Source organism: Spermophilus citellus (assembly GCF_964194105.1).
Source record: "Spermophilus citellus genome assembly, chromosome: 5".
Lineage (NCBI taxonomy): Eukaryota > Metazoa > Chordata > Mammalia > Rodentia > Sciuridae > Spermophilus > Spermophilus citellus.
The window spans coordinates 2,020,879-2,041,859 of NC_138186.1; the positions used below are offsets into that span (position 1 = coordinate 2,020,879).

General features: G+C 50.0%; 1 protein-coding gene across 9 annotated transcripts in view; it reads right to left on the reverse strand.

Moving 5' to 3' along the window:
• The window catches only part of CARMIL1 (capping protein regulator and myosin 1 linker 1), a 244,063-nt gene that overhangs the window by 76,618 nt on the left and 146,464 nt on the right, over nt 1-20,981 (reverse strand). For all 9 annotated transcript variants that reach the window (XR_014022096.1, XR_014022097.1, XR_014022098.1 and 6 more), the window contains 8 exons: nt 18,015-18,118; nt 15,700-15,777; nt 15,495-15,571; nt 12,756-12,860; nt 8,266-8,335; nt 1,636-1,717; nt 1,116-1,215; nt 956-1,010 (listed from right to left, as the gene is read on the reverse strand). Coding sequence is in view for 4 of the 9 variants with exons in the window: in XM_081295124.1 (XP_081151250.1) it covers nt 956-1,010; nt 1,116-1,215; nt 1,636-1,717; nt 8,266-8,335; nt 12,756-12,860; nt 15,495-15,571; nt 15,700-15,777; nt 18,015-18,118 (671 nt within the window). In the remaining 5 variants the exon portion in view is untranslated. The remainder of the gene's footprint in view (nt 1-955; nt 1,011-1,115; nt 1,216-1,635; nt 1,718-8,265; nt 8,336-12,755; nt 12,861-15,494; nt 15,572-15,699; nt 15,778-18,014; nt 18,119-20,981) is intronic.

The following is a 20,981-nucleotide window of genomic DNA, read 5'->3' on the forward strand; positions in this document are numbered from 1 at the left end:
CCGACAGGCAGGGCACAGTGCAGCCCGGGGTGAGGAGCACACCTCCAGCGCCTCCCTCCCTCTGGGCTCGCGGCTTCCTCAGGAACCTCAGCTTATCCTGGTTATGGGATTTGCCCTCGTTTCCCGGTATGAATTCAAAAGGAAAACTAATACTTTTCCAAACTGTGATAATTAACCACCTCACAACCTCCAAGGGAAGGCATGACAGGCCATGAAGGATGGGCCTCTTCACAGGAGGAATGCATGGGTCTGGGTTTTAGGAACCATAAAAGCCGAGTGTGGTGACCAACTAGGGCACAATCTTCCACAGTATGAGTGACATACAAGGTAGGAAGCCCCGGCTCTAAATTAAATGGCCGCATGGTTGGGTGCTCTCTGTCTGTAAAACACCTGTCCTCTTCTGGTAATGCACTTGAGAGAACGGCAAGCCAGGACTGAGTTTGAAATTAGACGTCTTCATCCTGAACTAAGTTTGGTCGGAAGCCACTCAAGGCGAGGGGAATACAGGGAGAGGTGCTGGAGCTGAAGCAGCCACTTAAGATGCGGAGACTTCCTGTCTGTGAACTCCACACAATCACGAGATGCAGCTCGTTGGCAGCAGGATGCTCCTCAGCATAAGGGATCACCCGAGGGTCCGTGTGGGAGCCCGAGTTAGGAAGTGGTAAGGCTAATGAGAAGACAGACTCAGGAGTCGACCTCCTGTCATCTATGATTTACAACATTCCTGTAGCTGGTGATGAGTTGAATGGAATGAAGAATAAATAAATGTCTAAAGACATCCTCCAACACTACGAAAGCATAAATATTTATTCTACATTTTTTAAGACTAACAACAGAACATGGATGCTTGGGTAGAATTGTCTGTAAGCATTTTGGCATGAATCCCGTAGAGACAGTCAGTAAGAATGGCAACAAATAGAAGGCGTTAGTCAAAAGCACTGAAAACAATACTCACTGATTCTTCATCTTGGATCATCTGTACTAAGTTGTCCAACACAGGTGTCAGATTTCTAAAGGGATTTTAAAGATGTGGACAGTGGAATCAAATCAAAAGCTTTCACGAGACTGGTTATTTTCATCATTGTCATATAAAGAAAAAAATGCAAAACTCTTACTTGGGTTTCATATTATTAAAATTTTTGCCTAGTGCCAGGTGTTGTATTGATCTGTTTTTACTGAGCCACACTATTAAGGTGGAGAGGTCAGATTCTAAACCTGGAAAGAATCAGAGTGAGGAGAGTCAAAACACACGTAACACAGGACACCCGCGACACCTGCCTGCCCAGCGTCACCCGGCTCTGCACTGCTGTGGCTGGATGCCCACTTACTTATGGGCAAGCTGGGGACGGATCCCAGGGCCCTGCATATGCTCGGCCACTCTACCACTGAGCCGCACCCCCGGCCCTGGATGCTATTGTTTTCAAAGTGGTATTTTACTCCGCAGAGTTTGTATATTTGGCCTTAGAAACCAACTTAGTGAGACTCTGGCACAGATTTATGCTACCCGTAAACTCTATTGTTAAATTTGAAAGCCCCATCAGTCGAGAAATGAACTGATATTATCATTAAGATCACCTTCCCTTTTCCAACTTGCTTCAGATCCTATCTCGGTGTCTCTCCCGACGCGTGACTCACCGTTGTCGGAGATGTCCAGGCTGGTGATGTTGTGGATCTCAGCAATGCAGCCCTCCAGGACTTGCGCACCCCCCGACCTCAGCTAAGAGACAAACCAAGGCAAAGTCAGGCGTCTGCCCTGTCAGAGGGTCACCAAGCACCAAGAAAGGACAGGGGGTCACAAAACAAGCCAAAGGAAACACACACACCCATCAAGTCCAAAAATCTAATCTCCACAGCGAGGAGACGCTGCTGTTCCTACACAGGCAATGCAACACCTCACCCCACAGCCTCTGCAAAAAGAGGAAGACCACGAACAAGGTGTGTGTGTCTACGTGCTCTCCTGTCCCTCTAAACCAAGGCTAGGTCACTGACGATACCCAACAGGATGTAAAGGCCACGTAAACGGTGGTTCTGCTGCACTGTTGAGGCAGAATGACCAGGGGAAAGTGTGTGCGTGTCCAGAACAGACACATCAAAAACCTGATATTTCCAGTCTCTGGTTGGGACTCCTCGGATGCAGACCTCAGAGTCACCGAGGGCCCACATGCTTTCTGATCTTCCAATGCCCTTGCAGGGCCCATCTCCCACCCACCCACCAGCCCTGCCCAGGAACCCTGCTACTGTGCCACCTGCACACAGCTTGCTACTGGCCGGAACTGAGTAAGCACAGGAATCAAGTGTAAATGTCTGAGAAATCTTGGAAGTGATTTTAGGTCTGCTGCACCTGATAACCAAAGCTGAGCAATTTTCCTATTTTATGTCTCTCTAAATCCTTCTAGTAATTCAATCTCTGAATATCTTATAATGAATCAGTTTGTGATTAATAAATTTCAAAAATAAACCAAAAAAAAGGGGGGGAAAAAACCATAAATTGTTCCTCGAAGCTCTGTTGCAGGCCTCGGCTCTCAACAATGGGAGAAGTGAACAGGGATGGGGACCATGTCAGAACTACAGCAGGGACCCACCTAGGCAAGCACTTCAAAGAAACAAGGGGTGTTCGGAGCATAAAAGGGGCAGGTTTAAGAAGAGAGACAGAAACTCATAAGCCTTCACTGTGACAGTTTGGTGACAGTGATTTCTCTGTTGAGAAATAAAATTCTGCAAGAAAATCTCTGTGTCCTATCTTTGTATAGTAAAAATATTCTACTTAGGTAAATGAAAACTACAAGTAACATCTGTTTAATTCTGTTTATTTTATAAATATTTTACTGATAGTAATTGTACACAAAAAATTAACATTTTTCAATGCTTAAAAAATAATCAAATACAACCAATATGTGCTAGTTTATCGATTCATAAAGTACTTACACAATGGCCAAGCTAAGGAAAGCCCAAGGAGAAAAAAACAAAGAACGTTATCAGCAGCAGGAGGAGGAAAAGGAAGAGAGCAGCAGCTGAAGTCTCTGTTAACACACTGCAAAAAGAGGTCCAGAGAAGTCCTCCTGCCTACAATGGGTTCCCACAACAGAAATTTAAATTTAAATAATAATTCATCTTTGGTTCCCAAGAATATCCAATTAAATTTATAGGTTATTAGGTGCCTATAATTCCCCCAAAGCTAAACCTTTACCAAAACAGTAAAAGCTTTTCCATTACTGTAAATGAAAATCCTTTTAAGTCAATTTGCATAATCAAAGCCATGTCTGCACGTGAAGCTGGTTTTTAAATTACCCTCATTTGGATCCCATACACTAGCACCATTGAAAGGAAACCAAGATCAAAGAGAACTGAGCTGAATCACAAAACATTTTTCAAGATGTTAAAAATAAGATATTATGTCTTTCCTGAGAATGGTGTCTTTTCATTGGTGGAAGGTGGAACACTTCGGATGTCACTCAAGGGAAAAGTTGTGTCTATCACTCAACTATCCTCAATGGGGACGAGCAAAGCAAGGAAAACTAAAATTTGGAGAGAACTTTAATAACTCACTTTCCTTCTTCAAGACCATTTGCTATTTAAAAAGGTATGGCAGTGTAAAATAGCACCCAAATTATGTATTTTTCCCCTGTGTGGGTTCCAACTTTAATAAGCCAATTTTATCTTGGGGATTTTCCACATATAAAACTGAATGATGAAGGTTTTCCTAAAGAAAAAAAAAAAAAAGATGAGAAACATGAGCCACTTCCCAGGTGGGAGTAGTCAGTCTCATGTGTTAGACCATCTCACAGCGCCATCTGTCCCGGGGAACCTTTGCAGTCATTCACACTGATGTGGACTGACAGGCTGATGGGCACAGGCACAGTGCCACCTCCAGGCTGGCAGAAGGGCCCTCCAAAGGAATGCACTGCCTGGAAAGCTGCTGCCGCTGCTGCGGCACCATCCTCCACGCAGCACACGTCACTACCTGTGCTCTCTTCCTCTGCATCAAGAGTCGCAATGAATTGCGTGCTCATCTGCAGGAGATTGTCCCTTCAAAGCAACTCTCACACCTAGATCCGCACTGGCTCTCGGCCTCAGCTGGCCTCTGCATCTCCTCAAAATACCAAATTCTCCTCTTCAGGAATTCAAGTCCAGCATGTGCAGATGGTTCCCCTGAGCTGTGACTACGAAGCAATAGATCAAAGACCTGTGCAATTCCTCCCTTAGAAAGAAGGGTGCATGGGGGACACACAGGGACACCGGTGTCACTGCGACATATCAAACAGCTCAGAGCTCCTCTTCAGGGACCTGCCTCCACGGCAATGAGACACATTCCTTCAAACACCTGCAGGAGGGCTCAGTCCCCACCCTCGGACAAAGGCCACAGAGGAAAACGTGACCACAGAGGGGAATACTGCTCGGTGTCAGGAACTCAGGTGTGACTCTAAGTGGATGAGATGATTCTTCTTGAAAGATGTAAAAAAAAAAAAAAAAAACTTTGAAGGCAATTTTTAAAAATTTTTAATAAAGAAAGAATATTTATAGTTTCAAATAAAAAAATTAAAAAGGCAGTATTGACCTGTGCTATAAATTCCGACATTCAGAATAAGTCTCCTCCACAGAAATCCTCTTCCTCTCCAGGGAGTAGCTCAAATATGCTGGGCCAACCATGTGGCACTGCGACACATGCTGTCCCTGGAAACTACCACCATCCCATTCAACAGGAGGAAGACGTCAGGTCACAGCCCAGGACCCGAGCTGGGCCTCCGAGGGGCCTCTTGATTCCCCAGGGCTCCGGCACCCCCAGGACTACCATGGACCCCCATCTTACAGAAGAGAGATCACTCCCTTGCAGTACCAGAAAACCAAGGAATTAAAACCCAGTGGTGACATAATTAATGAGAAACACCTCTGGGGACAGCAGTTAAGAATCAAAGTGATCTAGAAAGGTAAGGTTAACTGCAGCACTCACTGCACACCCAAAAGGACACAGACCAGAATTTTGGATTTAGTTCTCCAAACAAAAATGGTATCTGTATTATAGGGAAGCGACGTCATGATCTATAAATTCCTACAGAAACTTTCTTCTTGTAGCTTGCAAGCGCAAATCTCCTCTCTCAAATTCCTTTCGGGGAATCTGGAGCCATCCTGAGCTCTGCAAGACAACAGGCCACTCGCCAGAACGTGAGGATGAGTAACAAGGGAACCTGGGAAGAGGTTCCTTTAAAGAGGTCTGCCTGAGTCAACCCGTCCTAAGCCTCCTCCAGATGCTTTCATTCTGCCTCAAGGTGACTGTCCTGTCTGCCCCCAGTAAACTCAGTCACCATCTCACATGACGGTCCTTTACCCTCTATGACACCACACAAACCTGACTTTAAAACTAAGGGCTGGAATTTTTTTCCCCATCAAGAAAAATGAATCTGATTAAAAAATTCTATACAGATATTTTATATTAAATGATTGATTCATAAACATAAAACAACATCAACATTTCACAAGGTTCTTTGATTCCGTGGCATGGGTGGCTGTGACCCAGGGGTCCCGATGGAGCTGCTTGGCCCTCAGGCACCACATGGGAACTGCAGGACCACCATCAGACCCTCCAGCACCAGACCCCACACCCTGTCACATCTCAGGTACATCAGCCCCACCTCTCAAGAAAGGCACCCCTGCAGAAGTGACCTCCTGTGACGGTTAAGTGACAAGGAGAAAATTTTATTCCCAACCACCTTTTGGATTTTGAAACAAGATTCATGTGATGAGGAAAGTCAAGTGTGAATACTGCCATGATTCTCACAAAATGATAACCGTGAAGAAGGTTGGACCTACACGGGCTAAATCGAGAATGAACAGAAAGACGATGTTCACAAGAGCACAGTTTCACCCTCACGATGGGGAAGCTTCTCTCCAACCGCATAAACCCTACAGCGGGAACCCGGCAGACCAACGGCCAGGACTCAGCACCAAGCACCTCAGCTCAGGTAAGCCAGACCTCCAAACACCTGAGGGGTTAGTTCTCCTGCACAGGAGCAACCTGAAACCCACCGAGCCCCGAGGAGCACAGGGTGACACAACACTGCGACAGGGTTCAGGACACGAGTCCTGTGCGGCCCGCCTTCACCCGCAGCGGTACAAGCTGAGCCTTTACACGTGTGGCCAGCACGCTGAGCCACAAAAGGGAGAGGCATATTGTCAAGGCCTCCGTCTGTCTGCAGTCTCAACTTTTCCTATGATTGATCCGTAAGTGAGAGGCCAAAATTAAGCTGGGATTTTCATAACAGTAACGGTCAATCCCACCATCAGAGACTAACCATTTGATCTGAATTTTCTGTCTTAATTAAAAAAAAAAAAGTATGAAAGAAAAGGCCTACTAGCAATCAGGCTGAGCCTTATGAAATTGCCGATAGTGTGCCATTTTGACCTGCAAAGATACCAGTCTTTACTGGGTTCACCTCATACTGCCTTTGAAAGATTTCATGTAGTGACATGACCCGCTGTTCTCTGAGCACACGTCCTCTGTCTACTTGAGAACAGAGCGTCTCATCACACCTACACCCTAACAGTCACCACTGCCAGCGCCATCACGGTCACGCGGGAGTCAGGCAGGGTGCTTCCCCAGGCCCTGCCGTGAGGTGCCACGTTCCAGCAGTCTGCATCTCTGAGTGCGGCAAGCGGAGGATCACCAGCAGATCCCCATCAGAATCATATATAAACACTGGATGACAGGAGTCCCAAAGGTCGGGCCACTGCCAGGTCCGAAGTCTGAGCTGGTGGGTGGCACTTTTAAACCACTTTCCTGTGTGTGAAATACGCTTCCCCTGGCCCCTCTGGGGAGGTTCCTGCTGTTGGCAGGTCCTGGGCACTGCTGTGGGCACACGGCTCATGTTCCCAGAGCTGGTTGCTACGTCATCGCCAGGAAAGGTCCATAGTGCTAGGGTACTTTTTCAAGTTTGGTTTTGTTTTTTGAATTTTTGTACTTTTTTTGTTTTCTCTTTTTCAAAACAATAAGACTAGTAAATGGCAAAGGTGGTATCGAAATTAAGGAAGCATCCTACACTAACAATTTACATGGTATCATTCCAGACTCCTCAGTTTCTTGATCTTCTACAACATCGAGTGCTGGGTTGGCGCCTGGCATCTTGTTGGGAGGTAAGGGAAACACAATACCAAGCGTGGCACAAGTCCTTCCCTCCAGAAGGCCGCAACCTCGCTGGGAAACTATACGGGAGCCAACTCATTGTGCCTAGCAAGGCACACTGGGGTTCAGTGCCAAATGCATGTCACCAGACAATGAGAAAAACACAATCGTGAAGGGCTCAAGACTCAGGGAAGAAACCTGGCAGCCAGAGAGACAAGAAAACAGCAGGAGCAGCAGCCTCGATGAGAACCAGGTACGAAGAAGCACTCTTCAGAAAGCCCTTTAAACCCCACAGCAGCTGGCGACCTACTAACATCACCTCCACTCTGCATGTGTAGAGGCTGAGGCAGTATCAACCAGTCCATCCAGGACTGCACGGCTAGGACCTGACCCACGTGCGCAGGAATGGCCTCAAGCTAGGGGGCCTTAGGGAGGAGCAGGGTCCAACAGGCATATGACCAGTGGGGAGAACAGAAGGCCAAAGGCCAGGATGGACTGAGGAGCAGAAGAAACAGGCCTTGACTCGCTGGGCAAGCCCAGGCTCTGGAGAGGCCCAGAGACTGGCACCTGGGTACATTCTTACCAACCTCCTCAGAAACTAAAGTCCCAAGGTAGGAAAGGCTTAGGTGTCCTCTAAAACACAAAGGCTGCTAGTGCCAGGTGTTCTCTGTGGCCTCGGATTTGGAAGGTCTGGGCTGCTAAGATTCAGAGAGGCATTTCACTTTCCTGTTTTGAATCAAGATACTAAAAAGCAAAATTAGTGATGAGAAAGTCATTTGTTTTTACACTCTGGAAATCCAAGTCAGGTACATGCACGTGTCCCCTGCAAGGAATGCTGTGTGTCACACTTCATGACAACAAAACTGGCTTATAGCTTTGTACCTCACGGCATCGTCAAGAATACTTAGGCAACAGGCTCTAAGCCTGGAGAAACAGCCATTAGACACCCCCTCGGATGCTTTCTGGATGGTGTTCAGTGGCTATTCGTAGACGAAACTTGCAAAATACATAATGTATGCTACTTGTGCAATGTGTGTTTCTCTGCTTCCTTTATACCCTGCAGACTCACAGAATCACATTTTTGCAGGAAAAAGGGAAAGTGATTTTGAGGCTATTATCTACTGCAGTCCACAGTCTGAAGGTGGTCTTACCTCACAGTTGCTGAGATCAAGAGAAACCCCTTTCAAGCTATGATTACAAGCCAGGCCCAGTAACAGCGCTCTGAGGGAGAAAACACACAAGGGTTAGATACAATTCCACACGAGATGGGCGCGCGCGCGTACACACACACACACTGTGAGCACACTGAACAAACCCTGGGAGAAGAATGCTCTTTTGAATCACCTTTCTTTCTTTAAAATGCCAACTGCATTTCTGCTCCCTCTACAGTAAAACACTACCCAGCAGCACTCTGCCTGACAGCGGCGGGGCCATCCTCCATGCAAACCTGGCAGAACCACCATTCCTGCGCAAATAAGCCAGCAGCACACCTAATTGCGTATTGAAATTAAATTGTGTTCATCACAGATAAATCCCCACCTGCATCTGCTGGAGGACAGCTCTAATAATGTTTAGGATATTATTAGACGATTGTTACAGTGGCAAAGAAAAGCTGGCTTTCCCCAGGGAATACCGTAGCCAGGGAGGCCAATTCCACAGTGCTGCAGGATGTGGAATCACAGCTGGATGAGCTTATGATTCTTCCTAAGAAGAGCATGTGCCAGGGCTGGAGAGCTCTGGACACAAGCAGGCACATGTCTTGAGCCTGAGTCCAGGGGCCTGGCTGGCTGGCCACCTACAGGGCCAGGAAAACCCACGTTTGTGGAGAAGGAATTTCCTCATCTGCAAATCGAGGAGACTGGATTCAGCACTTGGATGTCATATCTTTCTAAGAAGCTGCATCGATTCCACTTTTACAGGCCAGTCTCATAAACTCCAATGCCACTGACTGGGTTTGACACAAAAATTCCACACCCATTAGATTACACAGAATGGACAAAAGCCCTAAATCGGACCTAATAATGAACTCGGTAAGAACAGAAAGCTCCTGCTCTGACACACAGAAAATAAAAACGTGCAGGTCACCATGACTCAGGCCGGTGGTGAGCGGAGTCAGGCGCTGGACTACTGTTCTCATGCTCCCAGGACAAGGACCCTGGGCAGGCTACTCCAAAGTGGGCACTGGTGAGGAGGGAAGAAAGCTAATCCCTTCACAGCCAGGCCCCTGACCTTCCCTCTTCCAGACACTGGGTTCTGGGCTCACCGCCAAAAGAGCTGAGTGGCCAGGCAGAGCTGGCTGCCACCCCCCGCCAGGACCTGTTCGCTTGTCTGTCACTCTGCAGTACTGTCCTAGGAGAAAGGCTGGGTCCGTCCCATCAGTGTATGTGCCAACTTCATTAAACAGCTTCTCTTTGCCTAAACACTGCTTTTTTTACATTCTTTTCTGGAGCAGAATTGAGCCACCAAAAGTACTTGAGACTAAAAACCACGAGGCCAGTCTCAAGTCTTTCACTAGAAGCTGGGTGACCTCACCCATATCACTTTTTTAGGGTTCTCAGATTCTTAGCAGCAAGCCTAGGGTTTGGACATCATCAAGGAGGTCTCTTCAGTTTCTAGCATAAGGTGAGCTTCCAGGATGGACCTACCTGTCCCAACACTGCATTTCATAATGCCCAGAGGGAAGGAAAATAATTCCCACTTTTCACCCACATGATTGAGGCCCAGGAAGTCAAAGGTGCTCTTTGACATATTCAGCTACAGAAGGCCAATGTCAGGAGACCCGTAAAAATAAACAGGCCACAGAAACTGCTCTTGGCAGAACAAAACACAACTATAGCAACGCAGAGTGGGCAGGGGGCCCGGGGTGGGGGACTCTGCAGGAGGAAGTGTCCTGCACTGTAACCTCATGACAGCAAGACGCCCAGCCACTCTCCCCTCGGTCCTCAGCCACTGCTGCAAGACTAGTGAGGAGAAGAACTGGCATTCAGTGTCCCCGTCTTGGGTGGGGGACGCCTCGTCCTGGTGGAGGAGCATGGGTGCAGGTTTAATACAAGTCTTCAGCCAAGCCCACGGGATTGGAGAGAGGGGTGCTGCATGGCGGGAGGGGAGGAGGGCCCAGGGGAAGGAGTGGGGAGAAAAGCCAGAGAACAAGAAGGACCAGCAGCAAGGAGCACCCTTGGGAGACTGCAGGGGACCCCAGAGCAGGGCCACCAGGTTCTCTAAAGCCTGGAGATACTCGAACAGACTGAAGGCAGCCCAAAGGGAAAGCCCCATCATGAAGGAAGGGTTCACATGCCTCCCTCGAAAGGACCCCAGATCAGTGGGAGACTTGTGGAACATCCTCTGTGAAGTGTCACTCTCACAGGAAGTGACAGTTCTCTGGCTCATTCTCTCATAGCTACTGACCCCAAGTGCTCTAAGAAGCAAGGGTGCCCTCCGCCCTCGGGGTGCATGGCAGGCATCTGGGGTTGAGCGATCCACCGAGCCCTGTGACAGCTGGGGACAGCCGTGGGTGCTGCCCTGCAGGACCAGAATGCCCTCCACTTCCTTCCCCTCCCAGGGGCCCCCAGCACCCCCTGCCCTCTGTCCAGTGCTGCTGTCTTCTTTTGCCCCTCCACAGAGGGGGTCCTAAAGCACGTCCCAATGTGTATCCTACAAGCCAGCCACCATCTCCCAGCCAGCTTCCCAGGAAGCCACCAGCTCCCCACGGCTGCGGTCAGCATCACAGGCCACAGTGCATGTGTGGACCAGAGGGACTCTGCTGTCCCTTCCTGCCCCTCCCTCACAGGTGGACCCAGGCACCTGCCATCCGTTCACTCATCATACCACACCAAAGTACGCGTGGAACGTGGTTTTGGGAATCTTCAGCTATGAAGTGTTTTTCCGCACTGTAAAATCTAGACTGAGTAAAACTCAGAGCTGAAGTGACCCCTGAATTAACGTGATTAAACATTCCCATAAATAACAGGTCATACGATTTAAGAATTACAAAATATCTTTCAAGTAGAATATTCACAAGTATACAGCTACAGTAAAGTCCAGTAAGTCCCGGTTTGCTGTGGCGTGGGATAATGCATAACATCAACTACATCGAGCCATTGAACGATCACTCTGCATCACACAAGGGCAACATTCTGAAGAATCAGAAAAAATGCACTTATCACCAAAACTCTCCTGAACGTGACTGTCTCCCGCTGAGCACAGGGCTGCATCTGGGTTTGCTCTGTACTCAGTACCCCAAATCTGTCATACTGTGATGGTTAATAGATTCTAGCTGAATGCACAGGGTTAAATCATAAAGGAGACCCTTTGGAACATTAGTTGTCATAGTTTTCTTAATAGCCAATACAAATAGCTGAATCATAGGGATATTTTTTTAATTGTTTTTGGCTGTTAGGTTGGTTGGTTTGTTTATTTTTGGTACCAGGGATTGAACCCAGGGACGCCCAAACACTGAGATACACCCCAAGCCATTTTTATATTTTACTTTGAGACGGGACCTCACTAAGTTGTTACAGTTGGCTTTGAACTCTCGACCCTCCTGCCTCAGTCTCCCGAGCCACTGGCATTACAGGCGTGGGCTACAACACCCAGCGTGGCTGCTAGGCTTAGAGACAGGTAACACATTAACTAAACATTAAAAAAAAAGAAAAGCCTGCTGTAGTTGTGACACTAGGCACTTTCTAGCAGCTGACTGGACCTGCTTTCCTGAGAGGCATTCTTTGTTTTCGTCATATGGTGCCATGTGGAAGCCAGAACCTCAGACCTCCAACAAAAAAGGAAACTTAAAAATTAGAAGAAAATGCATTTTCTAGTAAAATAAATAGCAGGTACTGATTTTGAACATCTCATGCAGAGCACAAGGGAAGAGTGCGGGTCACTGCCGCGGGCTGACACCAGGTGGGGAGGGAGCCATCTGCAGCACTGAGCCTGCCTGACAGGGCGCACGACCGGGGCTACTGCGACACACCCTCTCCAGGCGCAGACAGAACCCGACTCCTTCGCCTCTGTATGCCCACCTTTGATTCCGTCTGGCAAAGATGAAGGGAAATCCCAAGGTGACAAATTCCTCTCAAGCCTCAACTTAACTGAAGTCTTGAATTCCATGACTTAAGTCGCCTGTCAGCCTAGAAACGCTCAGTAACTCAGACACCCAAGCAGCTAAAAACTGACTCTGCTGCCCACATAACGGATACAGAGTTTGATGACCACTGTGAGTAGAAATATCTAGAACAAACGTGGACTAAGACGCACCCAAGACTAGGCCTAAAAACAGGTCGAACAGAGGGGAGCCAGAGTCAGGGGCACCTGGAGGCACAGCATTCAACGCGTATTCATTGTGCCCATTACAGGGGTCAGGGCCGCGTGTCCACACGTGCTCAGAACCTTCTTTTGTGTAAGAGCAGTGACTACTGCCAAGGTCATGGACCACAGGGAGAATGCTCGTGAAGGAGAAGCTGCAATGATATCTACCTGCACAGGGTGCTTCAACACTTCCAATCAACTCTTCCACCTCTGAGTAAAACCTATTCTCAGTGCCTTTTCGGTCTTTGCATTATGCGGCCTTCCCTCTTCCCTCGAGCACTCCCAGAGTAACAAACTCAACCTTCAACGCCCTGGAGAAAAGGGAGCTATCACTCACTTTAAGGGCTCGGGAGACAGTTTTGTGCCAGAGAGGTTGATGTGCATCAGAGCCAGGGAGCTGCTGAAGAACTGCTTGAAGGACGGGGGCACTTCTTTTCCTTTCCTGCAAAAACACGAGAGCTGTGAGTGGTCCCCCTCCCCCAGGCGCACTCACTGGCCACCCAGGCCCTGTGAATGGCCCGCGCGCGCCAGCACACTCAGAAACGTCGAGGAGAAGACAAACGCCCGAGGCCTAAATGGAGAAATCAAGGCTGGTGTGGAACGTGCCAGGTCTTCAGTGCCCTGAGCACATCTCCTCTTCTCGGCAGCTGGTGAGCCTCTGCACTTGACCCCATCCGTCTCCAGGAAACGGCACATCTGGAGTTTTTAAAAGCAGGAGGTCAGAGAGGCACATTTTGCATTGATTTTAAGAGGCTTCCCACTGGGTAGCGTCAGACATGAAGGATCTCTGCCTGCAGGTGGCTGTGTTTAGAAATGGCAGGTCTCAGATGCAGCAAGATGGGGACGTGGTGTCAAGCTGAGCCATAGCTCCAAGTCTGAGTGGTGGGAAGCCTGCTCGGCGAATCACCTGTTGAGCTCCTCCACCCGCTCTGTGAATCTTCCTCCAGCCCCAGCGTCAGAATAAAGAGAAAACTCAAAATGAAGTGGCTGCAAGCTCCTGTGCATCCCCCGGCGGCTGGAAGGAAGTAAGAGGGTCAAACCGCAGCTCAGGGGTGAAGGAGAACTGAAGGCCCCGGAACACTCTGGTGTGGAGGCCCTTGGCCTGTTGGGTTCCCTCTGGCGGAACTGGTGGGAGAATGGAAGACGTGCCAGGCGACAGCGGGAGCCCCTGCGCGGGGAGCAGCATGGATGACGGCACTTGTGTTCCGTGGAGGGAGGGGGCAGAGCCACCTGTGTCCAGCTCACCCACCTGTCAGTCCATAATTTTTCATGCCCAAGGTCTGGGAAGACCTGGGAACATCTGGCAGGTTCAAAATACAGTTTAAAACAAGACAATTCTGGGAGGAAAAGTCTAAACCAGAATCTTTACCTGAGAAGATGAAAAACCAAACTAAGAGGAAAGAGTTCTGAGAGGACACATGGTATTGGACGTCTCCAGAGAGGACAGCGTACCGGCTTGGGCACTCCTGCGCCTTGTTTGCCATCAGCAAATGCCATCTGGTGGTTCGCCGACGAGTTTTGCTCCTGCTGCTTTGTCTTGGGGTTGACTGTTCAGTGTTCCCAAATACCTGGGTTCCCTTTCTGAGGGAGGCTGACACCTGACACCTGAGAGGCTCAGGCTCTCCACGGCCAGCAGAGGTGAAGGGAAGAGACGAGTGTGACTTCCCGAGATGCTTTGAGAGCAAGGGACTTTGCTGGGGTCTCTCTTTCTCTGCTGTGGGACTGTGAAGGCTCTGGAGAGGATGGGCCTCCCAGGTGAGGGGGAAGGGAATGTGGTGGCTACCCTTGCTGAAGGCCAATGGAGGCCAATCGTGTAGAGCAGCCCTGGGGACCGGGCGGGTCACTGTTACTACCGAGCCGCCTGGCACACTTATGAAATTATCTGTGAACAAATGCGTGATGGGCCTAGCTCCCCTTCACACCTCAGCGTGAAGGCAGCGATCTTGACATCATCACCGAGCGCTTCCCAGGGCTGGCCTGGGTGAGGAGCTGGCATGAACAGTTTAATCAGAGCCTCTCGTTGGAAGACGAGGCCATCTGTCAGCACAGGGTGCTCCACGAACTTCGCGGCTGCACTGCTGAGCCGTCCCCAGACGCAATGGAGCTGTGGATGTAAAAGAGCGGAAGACACGAAACCCTCTGCAGTCTCTGCCATCACTCGGGCCTTTCAGTCACAGCCAGAGCCACTTCATAAGCTGCCGTCCACCACAGGAGCTGAGCAGAGCCACCGGAAGGACCTAGAACCAAGCAGGTGCTCACGGTTCTTCCCACCTCTGACCCTCCTCTGTTGAGGAACTGGTGATGTGTGTTGCTACTGCAGAATTTACATCACTGTTCAGTAATGAAGCAAAAAGCACTCTAACTATAGACTATCAAATCTGCCAGCCACGACCATGGGTCACGCTGCCAGGCTGAGAACTCGGCATGCATGAGGGCTACTACCCACCCCCCAGTAGACGGAGCTCCTAAAAAGCCAGCTCTGGACCGCGGAGTTGGCTCCACTACAAAGCAACACCAGGCACTGTGAACAGACAAGCAATGACCAAGTCCCGTTTCCAACCTGCAGCCCTGGGAAGGCTGAGGCTGGCTGATCCAGGCAGGATGGCCAAGGCCACACCTACGCAGCCCCGACGGTCCCCTCACCTCCTCCCGCCCTCTCCACACTCCATGCCACTGCCTCCCCGAGTCCTAGTGCTTCTCCCACGGCTTCCACACATCGAAAGGCGGGAGCTTTGGGAGGGCTGTTGTCTCTGCCCCCAGAAAGAGTTTGTCCTTACTTCTAGGCTCGTCACTGGAACACACACCCACAGAAGTTTCTAGAAGGGCTTTCACTGTATAAAGAGAGCACCTGCTCACATGAAAAGCCATGAGCCACACAGTTCAGAGTCAGTGGAGGTACTGGTGAGGACCTGACCGGGACACGGAAGAGGATGGAACCTGCCTGCCAAGGCCACACAAGGTCCAAGGCCATCCTCCTGGGCAGCACGCACCCCCCGCAGCCTGTTTTCATTGTCACTACGTCATTCTCCCAGAGAAGGCTCTGCAGGAGGACAGGGAGAGCAGGAGGGATTCGTACCGGTGAGAGAAGACGGTTCTGGAGAGATTGAGCACAGCTAAATACTGAAGGCATCCACGGAGGAGAGCACCACAGACCTAGGAGGAAGAAGCACACTTACTTTCAAACATTTCTAGGTCCAGGAGAAGGTTTTACTAGAGACAAAGGCCTGTGCTCATGCACATAGTGTTTCTAAAACCCCCAAAGCCACGTGAAAGAACATTACCATGTCCACGGAGCACTCTGTGTTGGATAAGTCCAGGTGAGCAATGGCATTTGGCTGAGCCAAGAAATTGTACATGTGCTTGAAATAAAGAACAAAAATTAATGTCAGGATCTAGAACACACACACACACACACACACACACACACACACACACACACACCCCTGCCACACCACCACGACACAAGTTAATGTGTCAATAGGAAGTTGCTGTAATCCCCAGGATCACTCTGATGTTCCCAAAAGGATTTGAAGAACTTCCTGCCACTCCCTTCCCTTCCCTGAGAGAAACATCCAAAGTTCATCTAAAATAAATTTATGCTTCAGTAAAAAAAAAAAAAAAAATGGCCAAATGGAATCTTTTCTGCCAAACCCTTTTTTACACTTGACTTCATTTTCCTGACAAGCTCCATTGTATTACAGATTTTTGGAATAGTGCTAATTAATTTTAACTCTTGAGACTGAAATACTACCTGCACTGCGGCCACCCTATCGAAATACTAATAGCTCTTTTTGAATGTGTTCAAAGTTTGTGTTTGAGCCACGGGATGGTCTCAGGCTGCTGCTCTCTTCTGCCTAGCCCAGTGGTTTCTCCATCCGCAGTGATTTCCAGAAATCTAACAAGAATAGCCAGCAGCACTATCCATCCTTTACATAAAAACAGCACCTCGGATTTCGGGGGCCCTAGACCTACACTGACCTCTTCCCCAGCGCAAGGCCACCCAAACACTGCCATCATCACTCTGTTGTTCTCCGATGACCTCACTGGGCAACTGTGAGCGCTCGCTGGGTTACCAGGCAGGTGGCAGGGACTGTCCTCTGCTTCTCTGGACACCACTAGATACATTGATCCCCAGGAAGCTTGTGCCCCAGGCGCCCAGTCCCCAGCAGGCACTCCCAGCACAGTACTCACTATGTGGGGCTTCAGGAAATCCCTAGGGAGCAGTCAGAACAGGCAGAAGCCTAGTGCCTGAGAGTGACCAGAGGACGCCCAGGACAGGCTGAGCGGGAGCTGCTCCCTCCGACTCAGGAACCCCATCTGTGTCATCCACCTGCCTTCCTCACTCTCACTGCGGGCCTGGCCCTAGTGACCTCAGGGACACAGGAAGGAGGTGTGGCTTTGCTCCCAGCCACCAGCTGGGGGAGCTCCTGCCACCTGAAGAGGTGACAACATCCTTCTCTGAGGCCTTCCCCCGGCACCAGGGTGGCCTGGAAGTGGGCCAGTCACAGGCCCCGGAGCCTCGCTGTCCCTGGCCCGGAGCCTGCTCTGGCTCAGGCCCCGACCCATCCACTCTTCCCAGAGGAGCTGGAACAGGACCCAGCCTGCCGGGGGAGCCTGCCGCTCTTCTGTCCTCTGCGACATCATCCCTGCCCCCAGCTCAGTCTCTCCTCCTTCCCTGTGTCCCTCAGCTCAGCCACGGGGGCCTCACACGGGCCTCCCCACTTCACCCTGGAAGGGAGCAGGTGTAGGAACTGCCAGTAAAGGTGACAATGGAATAGGGAAGTGACTGAGGAGCCCGGTGCCCCAGGAAGCGGGTGTTTTAAATGATGTGGAGTGTGAAGGACGGAAGGAAAACCACAAAGAGGCTTCATTGGTATTCCCTGCCTCACCAGTAAAGTAGCAGCAAACAAGGAGAACAGACTCCTCGGGGTTTCTCATGCCTCCAAGCAGCAGAACACACCAAAGCCCTTCAAGATGCCCACAGGCTGCGGCCTGTTGTTGAAGGAGCACTGCTTCTGACTCAGTGCTATGACCAGAAGGGACCATGCACCCATGTGGAAATGAGACCTACCTAGTCCTCTGAGTCAGGGACACAATCAGCTACCTGAATTTCAGAGGCAGGTACGCGAGCACCATGTTATAACTGGGGGGTCTCTGGGGTTCATAAACAAAGGTGAAGAGTGGCTTCAGGTTACTTTTATTTGGGGATGGGCTGGGGTTTATCTTACAAACCCCTTTTAATTGCAAACCGTTATTAAAAACCTACCCATCTTCCAAACACTATGATTTTAATGATGAAATATTTCAGATCACATTACCAATATTTCTGACCAGACCAGGGTAGCTGGTGAAATAATGTTTTTAAATAAAGGAAATAACTCCTTCAGAAACACATTTCCAAAAGCAAGTTAAACTTCAGCACCATTAAGGAAAAACCACCAGGGGACAGGTTACATTTGACGCAGGAGTGCTCTAGAGTTTTCTCCAGAGCACCTCATAAGGTGGTGGCCACGCGATGTTAAGGGGTCCAGAGACACAGAGATGGAGAAGTGACACTTGAACTGGCGTCTCTGGGGGCCAAGTGGGACAGACTCACCGAGAGGTCATCTCCGCGGAGCGCGTTCCCTGAGAGGTCCAAGTGGGTGAGGGTGGAGGCGGTCAGTGGGTTGGCACTGAGGGACTGAGAAAGGCTGTTCACCCCTGCAGCGGAGAGAGAGGCCGCTCAGACTCCACCAGGAAACCCAACGGGGCCAGCGAGTCTCCAGCCCCGGCCCAGCAGCCCCCACATGCAGCCTTGGCACAAGGTGACTCAGCTCCCCATCACCCAGAATCAGAGGGCAAAGGAGCCGGCTCTGCTCCTCCCACCCCTCCCACCCCTTCCTACGTGACTGAGCACCGACCGCATTCGACCCTGGGGTCTCAGAATGCTGGAGCCCTCTAACTGGTGATCTCCCCCTTTCCCCAAATCCTGCCAAGAGACTCCTGACGTCGTGAGTGACATTCAAATGATACACGTGCCATTGCAGGTGACGTAGGCTATCGAACCCTAGGAAATCGACGGGGTATTGCCCTACTTCATGGCAAAATATGGACTGAAATGTTTTACAATGTAAGAAGCAATGCAAAGGGAAAATGTTAAATCAACACCCTGTGAGTCTGCGTGCACAGAACATGAACGGCCCAAGGCGACATCGGCTGAACTGAACCCACCTCCAAAGGCTGGGGCTCTGAGAGGGCAGGACTGCTCAGGAGGCCAGGCCTGGGCTCACCTCCACCTGGTGACAGGTACCAACACAGGCCTGGTCAGCACCTGGCAGGGTGTGGGCTTTGATCAGGTCTCCTTTATTCATAGCAGAGTTATCAAGTGGAGTCCAGGAGAGTCAGGTCACATACTCCCCACCACTCTGATGATCATTCATAAGACAACAGACAGGGGATATCTCCATGTTTCTCTCAAAAGTCTACATTTCTAGCTGGGTGTGGTGGTGCACACCTGTAACCCCAGGTACTTGGGAGGCCAAGGCAGAAGAATTGCAAGCTTGAGGCCAGCCTCAGCAACTCAGGAAGTCCCTAAGCAACTTATGTCTCAAAATAAAAGGTTGAGGATGTTGCTCAGTGGTAGAGCCGCCCTGGGTTCGACCTTTGGTACTGGGGAATAAACCCAGAGCTTCATGCATACAGGGCAAACACTCTACCACCGAGCCACATCCTCAATGTCTTTTATTTTGAGACAGGGTGTTGTTAAGTTAACCAGGCTGGCCTCGAACTTGTGATTCTCCTGCCTCAGCCTCCTGAGTAGCTGGGGTTGCAGGTGTGTGCACAAAATTCTTCCTGGTCATGTCCACAGTAGAGATGTGGGAACTCCAAGGAAAGAGCTGGGGGCACAGCAGCCTCCGCTGAGCACCTCCCTAAGACAAGTGCAGAACACTCAGGGGTGGTACTGATGAGGGGCCCCTGCACCCTCCAACTTCAGAGAGATACAAAAACCATTCCAGGAGCCCAGGATGGACCACCGAGCCATTTCTGAAAGCAGGCGGACATTTGGGTGAGTTAAGGAGACAACAGCAAATATTTTAATGAAGCACAAGAAAGGATTTCTTGGTTGTGAACTCAGCATTTACTAAATGTTAATAAAGTGCAGGGCATTGGGAAATATATATGTGTGTGTAAGATACATTCTTTGCCTTGGAAAAATGCAAAGACCTTCATATAAAAAAACTACCTAGACCCCAGGATGAAAGTCAGTGCTACATAAGGAATATTTTCTCATTTCAAGAAATCTTCTGAAAGCCACTAGGGATGGCACCGACCAGCTGAAGTCCAGCTTGGGGCTGACACAGACTTGAACCCTGGCAGCCTGCAGATCCACATTCAGCACCCACGGGCGCAGCAAGCACAGTGAAAACAGCAGCAGGGACACCTGCACCTGCACGGAACGTGCCCGGACCTTTCCTGCTCACTGTGCCCCCAACGATACAGAGTGTGACTGGCCACCTGGGGTCACGCTGCACTAGGTACTGCCCGTGACCTAGAGATGGCTGGAGTGTAGGGAAGGTGTGAGCGGTTGTGTACAAGCACGGCATGTTTTACAGGAGGACTCTGGAAGCATCTGTGAATTCTGCATCCACAGCACAGGGACGATTTCCTAGAGCCAATTCCTACGGCAACTGAGGGACGGTTGTATTCACGGTGCACCGAGGCAGCGGCTACCAACAAGGCCGGCACCAGGGCTTGCTGACGAAGGGTGAGGTCTGACCGCTGTGTTGGACGGAAGGAAGTTGCGAGGGCCTGCAGGAAAGGCCAATGTCTGGAGGTATCTCCTGTGATGGCCTGGCTGGTGGATTCCCACTAGTTTGTCTATTTTAATATCAATCTTTTTCTTTAATGAAATCATTGAGTCTAAAACGCATGGAGAATACCAGACTCTCATCAAGAGAATCATTGTAAGAATCTCATCCTTAGTGGGGTGTTCTAAGACCCAATAAATACACTCCAAAACGAGGAGGCCAAATTAGTCCTGACAGCAAAAGGCTCCCTGACAAGCGTGGGCCCTGGCCAGTGGCCAAAGCCTGAGCACACTCCAGGGAGGATCATGTGGTCACTCAGCTTCGTGCTACTGAAATAGCAGGCAGACTTCTTCCCCGGCCCCCCCGAGCCCACGTCCACAGGAGCCTGCCTTGCTCCGCCCACGAGAGCAGGGAATTATGAAAGTGCAGGATTGGAAGAGAATCAGGGCTCTGACAAACCCCACCCAATACAGAGCGGCGGCTGCTCTCCATGCTGGCCCCTGGCGACTCCCACCAGCCTTCGTATTTATTATTGGAATGTTTACAGCTGGAAAAGGGGGACCAGATGGCCCTGCCTTGACATGGTCTGCCAACCAGCAGGACACCTCTAGAGATCCAGAGAACCACCAGAGAGCAAGCATCTGAGGAGAGAAGGCTACTGGGAGGCCCTGGGGAGGCACAAGGAAACTTCTGAAAAATGTCTTAAATTATGGAGCCTTGAATATAAATGTTTTTAAGGAACTAAAATATAAACGTTAGTCAAATTCAACAGAAAC